Raw genomic sequence first — 13,314 nt, 5'->3', positions numbered from 1 at the left:
TCTCATTATTTTCTCGCGACATCTCCTAATTAATCTTAATAAATCTTATGGATGCTTTTCAAGGTAGCTCGGCCTAACATGTGCTCTAAGAACTCAAGGTGGCCCGGACAATCTGGCTCGTTAGCAGCAGTTGGTACTTGGAGAAGACAGAACAACATGGTGGGTGGGAGTAGGTTGCTCCTCCTTTCTGCAGGGGGGGGAGCGTCCCAGCGTTGACTTCCGCCTCGTACCCCCGGTCAACTTTCCCGGCCTTGTCTGCTTTCAGCTCACGCGCAATCCTCCCCTGCCTCCATGAGAAACTTCAACCCCCTCTCGCTTTCCGCTTGGTGAACGCAAAGTCGCAGACGGCAAGTCCCTGGTCTCCGTCCGGGACATTATTGTATGACCCAATGCCCACCAAACCTCGCATTATTCGGATTTCGGACCCGTCTAAAGGCGCAACCTTTGACTGTCAAACGAGGAGCCGTACAGCAGCACCGGGCAGCTTCAGACTTTCAAACGCATGGACCCTTTTCGACCCTCCATCCACACACCGGGACGGACCCGTCGCTTTCGCGGGAGCCTCTCTTAATTATATCATCGCCCCTCCTCCCTCCGTTCTTGACCGTATCTCTCTGAAAGTCTGAGCAAAGACCCTCTTTTTGTCCTTCATTCTTGTCTGCGATGGAGGTGGCTGCTCCTTCTGCTTGCGCGGAGAAGGCCTTTGAATCGAGGGCTCTGGAGGCTCTGGGGAAAGGGTTCGACCTGACGAGCGATTTCCGGCTCAGGTTCGTCAAAGGGTGTGGCGGTGAGCGGTTGGTGGTGCTCGATGAGGGGAGTAAGAGGGACATCTTGATTCCTGGTGGAGGGACCATCAGGGGTGTTTCCGAGGATATTCGGTGCGATAAGGGGGATAGGATCAGGTTCAGATCAGACGTTCTTGAGTTCAATCAGGTAGATATTTCTGTGAAGCTTTGCTTGACGTGTTCGCCAGTCTGATGTTCTTGAGAGCATGATGTTAATGATATGATCGAACCCTGTGGATAGGGATTGCAATTCTCGAGAACAATTTGTGCACGACTTGGATGTACTGAGAGAAATCCAAACTCGACATGGTTGACTTGATACAAAATTTGAATCGAGACTTTTTCACCAATTTTTTGAGCGGTGACACGAGATGAAAAGAATAACCGACGCGATTATGATGACACTGCACGAATTGGCAGCCCTGCCTGTGAAAAGTACAAGAATTTGGAGAAATGGATAGTTTTCTGCAAGTTGCGGTTAAGCTAATCATGTGCTGGTCATTAGATTCTTGAATCAATGCACGTGTGAAGTGAACATGAATCGAACTTTGCTTTTCGTGTTGTATCATGTGATGCACATTAAGTTCTGTGAAAAGGAAAAAATAATTGTGTGAATAGTCAATAGCTTCTTTGCTGAGATAAGTTTATGAAGGTTCTCTCCATGCCCACGTCGTGAGATATGATGTCCAGTCTGTATTATACCTATTAGAAAGGCTTCCGATGATGAAAATGGTACTAGAACTCACGAAGTCTCTTCTCGCTCTTACTGACTGTTGAGTCGAGCTTTCTTCTCAATGAGGATGGCCCTATTACTAGTGCTGCTACTTTCCTTGGGCCTCTCTTGTTCTATTTTGTCCTTCTCCACTTCTGTGTGACCTCTGCTTTCAGCCTTATCATAATCCATTACCTGAAATCGACTGTCTAAGCTAACTTCAATTGTATAGAATCCTTAAAAGATGGGGACCGAATCATGATATCTAGGTCTCTTCTTCCTTAGGTTTTTCTACGATGTGGTTTGTTTCACATTCCAGATATGCAACTTGTGGCGGACAGTTCCTCGCTGCAGCCGAAGTTTGATCCATAGGTGACTTGAGTATGATAGAGTGTATTAGGGTGAGACATACTGTGTACAAGAGATTGAATATGTGCAGAAAATAAAGCTAAGAGACTTTGCTTATTTTTAAGAAAGCTGGAGTCTCTATATTAGAAATCATTAGAATAACTTGTGTCGGCGCAATATTTTAAATTTGTCCCAAGGCCATGAGTTGAAAGCACAATTGCAAGAGTGCAAACCAGTCAACAAATGACATAGAAGGAGAATCTTCTGGTGCTTTATCTGCCACTATGCAATGACTGGTCTAGACTAGACCTTATTGAACAAGCGCTTGGTGTCACCTAGTCACCGTGTAAGATGTTGCCATTTTAGCTGGCAATATAGAAAAGCTCAACCGCGCTATTTAAGGCAATTGGCGCTTCTGCGTGCATCTATAATTGGACAAAGTTTTGGGTCAACACCTTTCAATTTATGCCAATTAAGAAGATTTAAAAGATAGTCCTGCAAATTTTTGATCTGAATGGTAAGCAACTGATTTATCTTTAAAAGATAAATGGAAAGATAAAGCCTGAAAGTTATGTGTTGGATTTAAATGTTGAGGATGTTTTGTCACGTCACATAAGGAACAAGAAGAGATAACTGGGGACACTCGGAACACTTTTGCTGTCTCTTTGCAGAGAAAAAAGATGAAGACCTCCAAAGACACAGATGAGCTCAGACAATAGTTTCAAATCCCAAATAATTAGGGACTGCCATAGTAGGAGATCTGCTGGTTCATAGTCCAGAATTGGGTTGGTTTCATTTGGACTAGAGTTACTTGAACAATTTCCCCTCTTCATCTTCACTTAGAGATGTTGATGGGAGACTTGTTAACATTACCTACTGAGTTCGTGTCATTCCCGCTCTTCAATTTCGCTAATTAATATCATTAACTTAATATCTCTTGTTATCCTCTCTGTTTTTCTTTTCATCGTTGGTAGGGCAGGGGGGAGAATTTAATCTCTCTGTTGACTCTCAAGTTTCATAGTGAACACACAGACTAATGTAAATTTTGGAAATTTGCAACTGGACTATATTTTTCTCGAATCAACTCTGATTGATAGGTTTCAATTGGTACATTTGATCATTATCTCATTGTTTTCGTGGATTTCAGCTATACAATTACAATTCCACAAGACAGATTCTCTGGAGTGTCCTTTCCTTTAACATCTAAGACACTGGTATATAGACAAAATAGGTCTCACTAGTCACTATCCTATTGGATACTGTTCCTTTAATTGAACAAATGTTCTTGCTCATATTCAGAGGGAGGGAATGAAAAATATACAACAGCATGTTCCTGTGTATTTCAATTGTACTTACCATATAATCCAAATGTCTTTGGGTTTTGGTGTACAATGTATGGTGGCATCATGACTTGCAGCTGTTTTTGTTTTTTTAATAGCAATGTTAGTTCACTCAATATATTTTCATATGCCTCTGTCCCAGCTGCTTAGCATATTAGCACCCTTGCAAGTTGCAACTTGAGTTTTTCTTATTGGTTCTGCCATGTTCTTTCAATGTAGATGTCGGAATTACTTAACCAGAAATCTTCTCTACAAGGGAAAGTACCTTCTGGCTACCTTAATGCCATTTTCGAGATGAGTGGCGATTGGCTTCTCGATACTGCGGACACCAAATATCTCGCTCTTGATGGCTACTTCATTTCTTTGTATTATTTGCAACTAACATCGTCCCCCCTGGTGTTGCAAGAAAAAGTAAAGAAGTCAGTTCCACCACGTTGGGATCCAGCCTCATTAGCCAGGTAGCTGTCACTTGCTCAAGAGACAAAAAAAATTGCGTACTAGATGTTTCCCATGAAAAATTAGTTGCCAGCAGCATTTTCTGCTTCTTTTTCTGTATTTTCTGTTGGTGGGCATGATTATAATTTGTATGCAGGTTCATCCAGAAATATGGGACACACATTATAGTTGGGATGGCTGTTGGAGGTCAAGATTTAGTGTGTGTAAGACAGAGACATACATCACCGATATCTCCTGCTGATCTTAGAAGGAATCTGCAGGATATTGGAGATATTCTATTTTCAGATGGAAATAGTTCATCCCTGATACAGAGGACAACTAGAGATGGCAAGCATAAAGTATCTATTTTTGTCCCAACAGTAGATTTATGCTGTGCTTATGTGAAGTTTTGATGGAAGCAACCGATCTTTTACAGGTGCCAGAGATTTTTAATAGCATTTTGCAGTCAAACACCTTGCAGTTAAGCAGCATTACAGAAACATCAAGCAAAGATGTAAGTGAGGATATTGCTAGCTATGTCCGTCTTCTACAGAAGTCTCCATCCAAACCTACAGTTTTTTATACTCTTTATTGATGTTAATTAGGGCCTCACCATAATTTGTTCAAAAAGAGGTGGAGATGCGTTCTTGCATAGTCATTCGAAGTGGCTTCAAACGGTGCCTGCCAAGCCAGAGGCGATCCTCTTTAAGTTTGTACCTATCACTTCTCTTCTGGCTGGAATTCCGGGCAGTGGCTATCTGAGTCATGCAATCAACTTGTATTTGCGATGTGAGTGCTCTTATTTTGGGCCTACATGGGCAAGTGATGTTTTCAACTTGTGGGTTGACTGACAATTGAATATGGTGCAGTCATCTGCATATATTGTATGTAACTGTGAATTAAGCTATTGTTCTGCTTCGACAGCGATGTGCATTGGTCATTTCTGAAAATTGAGTGCCTGAAGATTTACTAACTAATCTGCCCGCGATCCTGAATCTAAGAGACTGATCTCAGCTACAAAATTTCTCTAATGGTCAGTGAAAAGACCGCTGTTTGCAGACATTGTTAGCTATGAGTGATTGAAAAGGACTTAACTAGAAGCATATGGCAATACGAATCTAGATTATATACTCTAGGATCGCCCTTGCCCCAATCAGGGTCTGTACTTTGTTTTCAACGTAGTTGGTTGTGACAATTCACTTACCTTTTGATCAGACAAGCCTGATCCTGAAGATCTACAATACTTTTTGGAGTTTCAAGTGCCAAGGCAATGGGCTCCAACATTCTGTGAACTGCCTCTCAGGCACCAGAGGAGAAAGGCATCTTGTCCTTCACTGCAATTTAGCTTCATGGGTCCAAAGATATATGTCAGCTCCACCCAGGTAAGTGTTCCAAGAGCTCTTACCTCAGATAAGGGCTTTATTCTCAAAATACTTGTTGTATGGGCATAACTACTTGATTTGTAGAATTACACTATGCATCGTTAGATCAATCATGATAGATTCGTTATTAGCTGATCCATATCTTTATTTTTTTTGAGAATCTCTACCCTATCTGCAAGGCCTAATGTTATTTTATAGATTTGGCATTTTCCCCATGCTTCTTCATTCCACTATCAAGACTCATTCCATTGTGTCCAGGGCACTCTCTTATTTCCTAAGAATTTATTTGGCCAGTCTTCGACAGACCCAGAGATAGCATTTCGCATATGCTCAGCATACCCCTCCTTAGCCCATCTATATTTTCCTACCCATGTTCCTTATTATTGCATCAAATATTTCTTCTTGAAAAAATATCATAATTTCAATTTTTATGTCAGTAAGATTTTCTGGTCTTTTGTAATACAAGTTGATGAAATTTAGTGGTCTATAAAATGAGATTGTTCATTATGATTTTTTTTGGGACAGGTAACTAGCAATCTGAAGCCGGTGGTTGGTCTACGCTTATACTTGGAGGGAAAGAAATGCAACCGTTTGGCCTTGCATTTGCAGCATCTCTCGAGCCCTCCTCACGTTATGACCTCTGCACCATCAAATATCGCCATTGACAGGCCCCCTCGGTGGCGAGGTTCTGATGAATCTGACTCCAGTGGCCAATTTATGGAACCAATAAGGTGGAAGTCATACTCTAAAGTGTGCACATCAGCCGTTGAGTATGACCCCAATTGGATGGAAGGTGAATCCAGCGGCGTCTTTGTCGTGACTGGAGCTCAGCTTCTTAACAAAGGGAGCTGGCCAAAGACGGCGCTACACCTCCGCCTACTCTTCTCCTACATACCCAACTGCACCATCCGGAAGAAGGTGTGGGCCACAGCACCGCAGACCGCTCACAAGTCCGGGTTCCTCGCAAATATCAGCACTACATTTACCTTCACTCAGAAGAGTTTTGCCGGTGCAGATAAAAGGGCACCAGCTCAGCTCAACTCCGGTGTGTACCCGGATGGACCTCCTGTGCCAGTTAGAAAAGGGAAGCTTCTCAAGTATGTGGAGACGGCTGAGGTGGTGAAGGGCCCGGAAGATGCTCCAGGGCACTGGTTGGTAATAGGGGGCAAGCTAGTGACGGACGGCGGTAAGATAGGTTTAAATATAGAGTTTGCATTGTTAGACTATCCCTAGGTTTCTACCATTCTTAATGTACATATTTGATTTAGATGAATGGCTTTGGTTGTTTTGTCTTTTGATTTTTTCCTAATGAATGCGAGATGCTTGAGTTGAATACACAGAACGAGATTGCTATACGCTATTCCCATGTATAGACATAAATAACAAAACACTGCAATTTACACCTTATCCAAAATTCATCTAGGACCTTTTCTGCTAGTGCGTTTGAATCGGTCTGGAGTGTATCATTTTTGGTCGTCGAGTGCTTGTGGTTAGAGACTCAGAAAGACGGGTAATTCTTGCCATTCTCTTGGCATGCCATTTAAATCAATATAAGTTCGAATGAATAGGTGAATCATGCCTAGACCTACATGGATTTTAGTAAAAAAATGGAGAAATTTGTAGGGGACACAATAATGTGGTCTGACCAGTCAGGAGCTGGGTTTGAAATTACTTGACGTGCTATGAATAATTATTTCTTCTTGCTTGGTCAAAGGCAAGAAAAAAGTAGAATGCAACATGGTGAGAGATGGGAAGTTTCGTCTGGATCGGTAAATTGCTCGTGCTAAAATTCATGCATCACTACATGCAATATGTGGGAAATTAACATATCTGGCTTTGATGGAGTCTCACATAATGATCGATAATCAGTCTTTACTCATGTGCCAGATCAGGCTGTGTACTCAATCCTCTTTCCCAATTCGTGGACGCTTCGCAGGGGCACGGGCACGGGCACGGAATGCCCAAGAATCACTATTATTTGCGCGTCCAATGAAGCTTTATGCTTAAACCTTCCTGCCAGTTTTAATCTGCGGAGTAGATTATATAAGCAGATGGTGCGACGGACGGCAAACCCGTGTTCTTTCATTCATTCATTCATTAATTCTTTCTTTCTTTCACCGATACCAAGGCCATGCTTCTCATAATTAGACGAATTTTTGCTAGATTGAAGTTGCGGGATCGGCCCTAAATGACCAAGCGTTGCACTATAATGCGCTGAATCTTTCCTGTAACAGAGGATTGATACAAGCATGTGTAGGCGAACCATTGTTGATTTTATTTATTGAATAACGGCAGAACTCAGTAGAACGAGTCTTCTAGTAGGATATGCAAGTGTTTGTGTTAGAAAGTCCAACCCAAAAACTTAAGCTTTAGGTAGAGGGAGACCACATGAATATAAAGAGCATTTAGGATCCGTTATCAATCGATGTAGGATAATTCTTCAACACTCCGACTCACGTGCAAGTCGGATTACGAGCAGCACATGAAATTTGGACATCACACATTCACATGGAATTTTTACCACACATTCGCGAAAGGGATATCATTAGCTCTGATACCGTGTTAGAAAATCCAATCCAAAAGCTTAAGCTTTTAAGTGGAGGGAGACCACATAAATATAAAGAGCATTTAGGACCCGTTGTTAATCGATGTGAGATAATTCTTCAACAGCTTGTTTTCAACATGCATCCTGTTGAGCCATTTACTTTCTCTTATGATCATGCTTTTTATGGCTTTTGAATCCGTCTCCTTTCTTTAATCAGAACGAATCATTTATCGTCAAATAATCAGAGAGTTTGGAGTTTGGACTACCGGCGTTTTGCAGTTGGATGGAGAAAGTACTGTGAAGAGTGTTAAACCCAGAGCCCAGAAATTCCCTTACATCAGATATCCATACCAGAGATTTTATTATCTCTTTTCGAATATTTCAGAGCCTTGACAGGAACAGACAAAGTCCAATCACAGGAAGAGAAAGCAATTTCAGCGGCTTTTACCAGCTGTTTCACATAACTATTCATTAAAAAGGTGTACTAGAGCCCACCAGATAGATGGTCATTGCCAATTCTTTCTGATTTCAAAGTAGTAGCTGAAGTCCATGTAACACTTCCCTTCATCATCCACAAACTGCAGAAAACCACATGAATCAACAATGAATGAACACAAGGTAAACCCAAGAAGGAAGAGAGAGAGAGAGAGAGAGAGAGAAATATCTGAATCAGTCAAAATACATATTCCTGAAACCAGTGTCTTGGTGATTGAACTTTATAAAAGTTACCTTAGTTCTGACAAAATAAGAGCCTCTGGCAAATAGACCACAAGGGATGATCTGTTCCTCCAATTCATATGTGTACGGTTCTTGCCTGGGACTGAAAGTCCCAATCATTATTTTGGTGTTCTCCACTGTCATCATCATTCGGAAAAATTGAACATGATTTTAGAACATCAGAAGCGAAATACATTTTGTGACGGAAATTGAGCTGTTGTTTCTACCTCTTATGCCGGTCTTCCAGACAGTGTATGCGTACTTGAGGCCGGACACGGCGCTATTGAAGACGTTGAATGAGAATTTCGTGCGGTACCGCGATCCTTCCTTGAGCGTAAAGAGACTGCGCTTTGGGTTGTTTGAAGCAGCCATTGAAAATGGCAAGTTAACGTCCGGTCTTCCCGGGGATTGGATCAAAAGGGTCAGTATCTTCACTTCTGGCGCATTATTCCCGACTTCACCAGAACAAACAGAGAATCAGGTGAAATCATTTCAATTTAAATCGAAGGATCTTGGCTCTGTTGGAGTATGATCTCACTGTCAAAGAAATGCGGTTTCTTCCACTGACGATGTACTGAGTAATAGTTCCACAAAAGGCAAGGTTGCAAGGAAATACTCTATCTTAATATACATCGACGACATTGGATCGACAACGAGTGCGCTAGTAACCACTTAAACGTACTCAAATGAACAGATTTCATGACACAATAGTGATTACATAGAATGTGTACATAAATTATTTTCCTCGTGGTTTCTAAGTCAAAACCTGTTTAGGTATAAATATGTTCAGCTTAAGATATTGGAAAAAGGAAATTACCCCCAAATTCAACGGCAGAGACATCCGCTCTTCCAAAGAGCTGTTCTTTCCATCTCTTCAGTCTTCCCTCATCCTAACAAAAAAGAACATAAACAGAAAAGTTGATACATGAGGTAAACAATTAGAGAAGTAAAGTGACATAAACCATGTCAAAAATTAATAACCTTGTCCTTCTCAATTTGCTCCTTAAGAGAGAACTTTGGACCAGAATCTTGCTCTTCTTCAGACCTTAGCTTCCCATCGTCATCTTCTTCCTTGTGATCACTTCCTGCACGCACACCCCCGTGCTCAATCTTCGCATCTTCGGTTTCGTCTAAACTCTGGAAAGCAGCGTCCTGAGGAGTTGGCAAGGCCAAAGTTCCCGCAGCAACAGTAGACATCTCCACTCCAAGTCTAGACCGAAATCAGCTATGTACTTGATTCTTGCTTTGAAGAACAAGAATTTGTTTGAGGGTTTTCAGCTCAGCCCCTACTTAAGTGAATGAGTGTGCATATATATAATACTCTTGGAAGGAATCAAATGGAGGGTATAAAGCTGGACCGTGATGATTTGAAGCAGAGTTTTAAAAACACGAGCAGAGGGAAAAAAGGGTAGTTCTGAATAGAAGAAAGGTGACTAAAGTTTGAAGGAAACTAAAGTTTGCAGGCTAAAAAAGTGAGCTTTCGATTCACCATTACTACTTTAAATTTTTTTCCAACCCTGCCAGCAGTTCATGGCATGCCATTTCTCTCTAAGCAATTATGATCTGATGTGTTCCGCGGGAATAAAGTTTCGAAATGGTAATGATTGTGAGGGAAACATACAGAGCAGAGATAAAGGAGAGGGTGAAAAGTGTTCATTCCTGCTGCAGAGCATGGCGATGGAGACAAGAAACAGTAACAATTTTTGTCCACGCATTGTTGCAAATTTGACCGACAGTCAAAAGAACAGGAACAGATGATTAGCTCACAATGCAGCCGGTCATTGATACTTGATAGAGGGCATTGATGAGTGAGTTATGTTAGGGGATTCTAAGATTGATTTTTGACATAAATTTTACGGAGCAATTTAACTGACATTCAGGTCTACTTTCATTTTTAGAATGGATAGGAACTAAGCTTGATGAGTCCAATTCTAGATGGAATCAGACCGAATCGATTCCAAGTTCCAGCCTCGGAGCTAGGGTCCCCCTCCCGCTCCATAGCCCAGCCATGGCCGAGCTTTGGCCAGGGCATTGAAAAGGGTTGCACGACTGTTGCTCGCCACTGGCAGTGGCGAGACCCTCGACTTTTACATTGCATCTTCAATGTGATTATTTATTAATTTTGGCTATGATTAAACTTTTTTCCCTTAAATTTTGCTAACGGCTATGAATTGGCCTGAGCTTTTACACACACGTAAATCTAAAGAGAGGCTTGCCACTGAAGACAGAAGAATCGACATACGCAGAACAATGATTTCCTTAACACTCAATGATTCGTGGCATGCGACATATCGATCAAGCGGGACGTAGACATTCCCAAGAACTGACCCAAATACCATCATGAAATTCGATGGAGAAAACGGCTGCCTTTTTGAGAATTGGAGTGTGAATTACGCCTGCAAATCTCACGTTCACTTTGACTTTTTAGAGGATGGAATTGGTCTTCAATTGCTACCGATGATTTCATTTCAGGGCCTAAACATACATTTTTTTTAATCTGTCTTTGATTGAGTAGACGCTTTAGCAACCATATTGAGGAAGTAGGTCGAGCTATATCATCAATAATGTTGTGAAAAACCATACACATGCCGGCCGTAGGGGTGAGCATGGTCCGGGTTGGGCCAGTCCGCTCCCTAACCCTAGGACTAACCCGCACAGTGTTGGTCCTCAATTTTTGGGACCAAGGACCGACCCTATTGAGTTTGAGATCGAGGACTGGACCGACCCAATGGGTTCAGTCTGATTCTAGGGTCAATCCAGGATTAATCGATAATTTTTTTGTTTCATTTTTTGTACTCCTTGAAAAGGCAAACCTACTATTTCAAATTACATATCCATCGACAATGCGGCGTTATGCAACCAAACTATAAATACCAGTACATATTCAACAAATTTAAGATAAGGCAACAATAGAAATTTCACACCAGCTAAAAGCAAGAAACCATAAAAACGATTAAGACCGCTCATAGAGATATGGGGCAAGATGGGAAGTTCATGTAATCATCTGTCAATAATACTTGTAACACCATTTGCAAAAACATCTTCCTACATTCGAGTGGGGCAAGTGTTGAGCGTGGCGAGTGTTGAGCGGTGAGCGGCCAAAGGCGAGTGGGGCGAACAGGGAAGTTTTTTCTTTTGATTTTGGCAAACTAAAGACTAAAGAGAGAGGACAAAGAAGACTAAAGGGAACGAGTACTGGAGGAGGACACCGTGAGGAACCTGTTGAATGTTGTTTAACGCCGTTTTGGACGCCGTGTAGAGCTATTTCACCCCATTTCACTTGGGGTTCTCTTTAGAATAGAATAAAAAAATTATAAATAATATATAATAATATATTTTAGATATATTATATATAATATATACAGTCAGGGTTGGTCCGGGTTGGACCGACCCTAAAATCCCAGGATCGAGGACCAACCCGCACAGTGTTGATCCAGGGATCCCAAGACCAAGGACCGACCCAATCCTCCTGGGAACCGAACCAAGACCGATGGGGTTGGGCCGGTCCAAGGTCGGTCCAGGGTTGACCTTGGACAAATGCTCACCCCTAGCCGGCCGAGATGCTAACTCTGTCTTCTCCCTCTCTAACCACCTAACGCCCATTGGACTACCGCGAATTGCCATCGCTGCTATGTAAGCTATCGCTGGCCGTCGAAACGACCACTGCCTTGGTTGATTGCAATGGGGAGGCAGCGGCGTTGGTGAGGGCCGGAGGTAGCAACCTGGTCGCGACAATCGGAGGTGGGCGCGGTGCTCATACTAGCTTAGTTGTTATATCCTACCCCGTGGACGAATACGAGGGAAGAGGGGAAAAAAGAAGATGGAATAAACAGCGAAGTAGATCTTTAATCTTTCAAAGTTACCAAGGATATCAATCATATGAAGGGGGTAATTATATTTTGAAACTTTCTAATTATATAGAGCATCTGAATATTCGGCTCCATCGATCTTCATGAATATCATGCACAGGGCGGTGCCCGTGGCCCTAGAATTGCTCAGAATGAGACACTTTAATTAAAAACATGGAATATGCGTATCCAAATTTAGTGTTTATCCATATAACCAAAGTCTTTAAGATTTTTCAACGTCTTTATTTTACTAGATCGTCGAAAGCAATTATCTTTTTGTAAAGTGTATTTCGAAAAGATAGTTTTCCTCTCCTGCACTAGTCCCACATTACTTGGAAAGTCCTTTCTTGTTCACTGTATTATGCCGTGCTCGTGGGACTGGGTTGAACAAAGCGCATGGTTGGATTCATCTCCACGAAAAAGTCTATTTTATCACGATAAAATCTGGAACCTCTGTTTTACTTACTTTAATTATTCATTTCTTATTTATTATTGGGTTAATGCCACAAAAAGCCCAAAACCGGTATATTTGTGACAAATTTAAGTTCCAGTTTCTAAAAATTGGGGAACCTATTTAGACGAGTAGGTTCCGGGTTCTACGTAGGTAAAACCTGAAACAAGTTTTTGTATTTTTCTTGGTCTATGTCTTCGCGTGATCCTGCAGTATTCTCTGACGTCTAATGATGAGTGTATAATTTTGAACGATTAGTCTGAGCTTTCATTTTATAATTGAGACTTTTACTTTGTTAATGTTTCGTATTCTTCGTATGTCTAAATATAAATTGTGGCCAATGGATTGTAATAGCAAGTAGTAGTCATTAAAGGTGATGATTCACTGCAATCGTTCAATTAATAATAATTGAAACCTGAGTAGACCCTGGAACCTTTGACAGGAAAGGTTTCAGGGTATGGTATGCAGGGTAGGTTCTAGGTTCCAAAAAACTAAGGAACCTGTTCCGACGGGTAGGTTTCAGATTCCATATGGAACCTGTACGGAACCTGGAATCGCTCGTCCCTACTCCAAACTAATGTTTTGGATCACCAAATATCCCAAACTTGTATACGCTTTACACATTTAACCCAAACTCGTTTTTTATGTCTATCATTCTTTTTACCCCAAACTTGTTTTTAACTAGGAGATTTTCTTTCTCAATACTTCCAATCGTTAAGTGGCCTGTAATAGGGCAGAAAAAGGTTTTCAT

General features: G+C 41.6%; 2 protein-coding genes across 2 annotated transcripts; one reads left to right on the top strand and one right to left on the bottom strand.

Annotated features, from left to right (window-relative positions):
- The first annotated feature begins 295 nt into the window (after window positions 1-295).
- On the top strand, window positions 296-6,357 carry LOC115683470 (MACPF domain-containing protein At1g14780-like). The gene is made up of 7 exons (XM_030607996.2): window positions 296-933; window positions 3,405-3,643; window positions 3,778-3,979; window positions 4,057-4,134; window positions 4,226-4,409; window positions 4,836-5,002; window positions 5,528-6,357. The coding sequence occupies exons 1-7, from the start codon at window positions 664-666 to the stop codon at window positions 6,233-6,235; spliced, it is 1,848 nt and encodes a 615-aa protein (XP_030463856.1). The 5' UTR covers window positions 296-663; the 3' UTR covers window positions 6,236-6,357.
- A 1,534-nt stretch (window positions 6,358-7,891) lies between these two features.
- LOC115683514 (rho GDP-dissociation inhibitor 1-like) lies at window positions 7,892-9,740 on the bottom strand. Its single transcript, XM_030608046.2, has 5 exons — window positions 9,246-9,740; window positions 9,082-9,154; window positions 8,492-8,719; window positions 8,277-8,401; window positions 7,892-8,125 (listed from the first exon to the last, which is right to left on the bottom strand). The coding sequence occupies exons 1-5, from the start codon at window positions 9,459-9,461 to the stop codon at window positions 8,054-8,056; spliced, it is 714 nt and encodes a 237-aa protein (XP_030463906.1). The 5' UTR covers window positions 9,462-9,740; the 3' UTR covers window positions 7,892-8,053.
- Window positions 9,741-13,314: the final 3,574 nt, after the last annotated feature.

The sequence above is a fragment of the Syzygium oleosum genome, unplaced genomic scaffold, assembly GCF_021117445.2.
Source record: "Syzygium oleosum isolate NSW1041296 unplaced genomic scaffold, Sole_v2.1 Sole_v2.01, whole genome shotgun sequence".
Lineage (NCBI taxonomy): Eukaryota > Viridiplantae > Streptophyta > Magnoliopsida > Myrtales > Myrtaceae > Syzygium > Syzygium oleosum.
Note: the sequence above shows the minus strand (reverse complement) of the source record. Positions and strands in the feature narration are given on the sequence as shown.

Excerpts from the sequence above, each read along its gene's own strand:
- LOC115683470 (XM_030607996.2), top strand. The coding sequence starts at position 664 with ATGGAGGTGGCTGCTCCTTCTGCTTGCGCGGAGAAGGCCTTTGAATCG. Across the intron at positions 3,644-3,777 it reads GATCCAGCCTCATTAGCCAG|GTTCATCCAGAAATATGGGA; the intron begins GTAGCTGTCACT and ends ATTTGTATGCAG. Across the intron at positions 4,135-4,225 it reads CAGAAACATCAAGCAAAGAT|GGCCTCACCATAATTTGTTC; the intron begins GTAAGTGAGGAT and ends GATGTTAATTAG.
- LOC115683514 (XM_030608046.2), bottom strand. The coding sequence starts at position 9,461 with ATGTCTACTGTTGCTGCGGGAACTTTGGCCTTGCCAACTCCTCAGGAC. Across the intron at positions 8,720-9,081 it reads CTCTGCCGTTGAATTTGGGG|TCGGGAATAATGCGCCAGAA; the intron begins GTAATTTCCTTT and ends GTTCTGGTGAAG. Across the intron at positions 8,402-8,491 it reads CTGGAAGACCGGCATAAGAG|TGGAGAACACCAAAATAATG; the intron begins GTAGAAACAACA and ends TGATGATGACAG.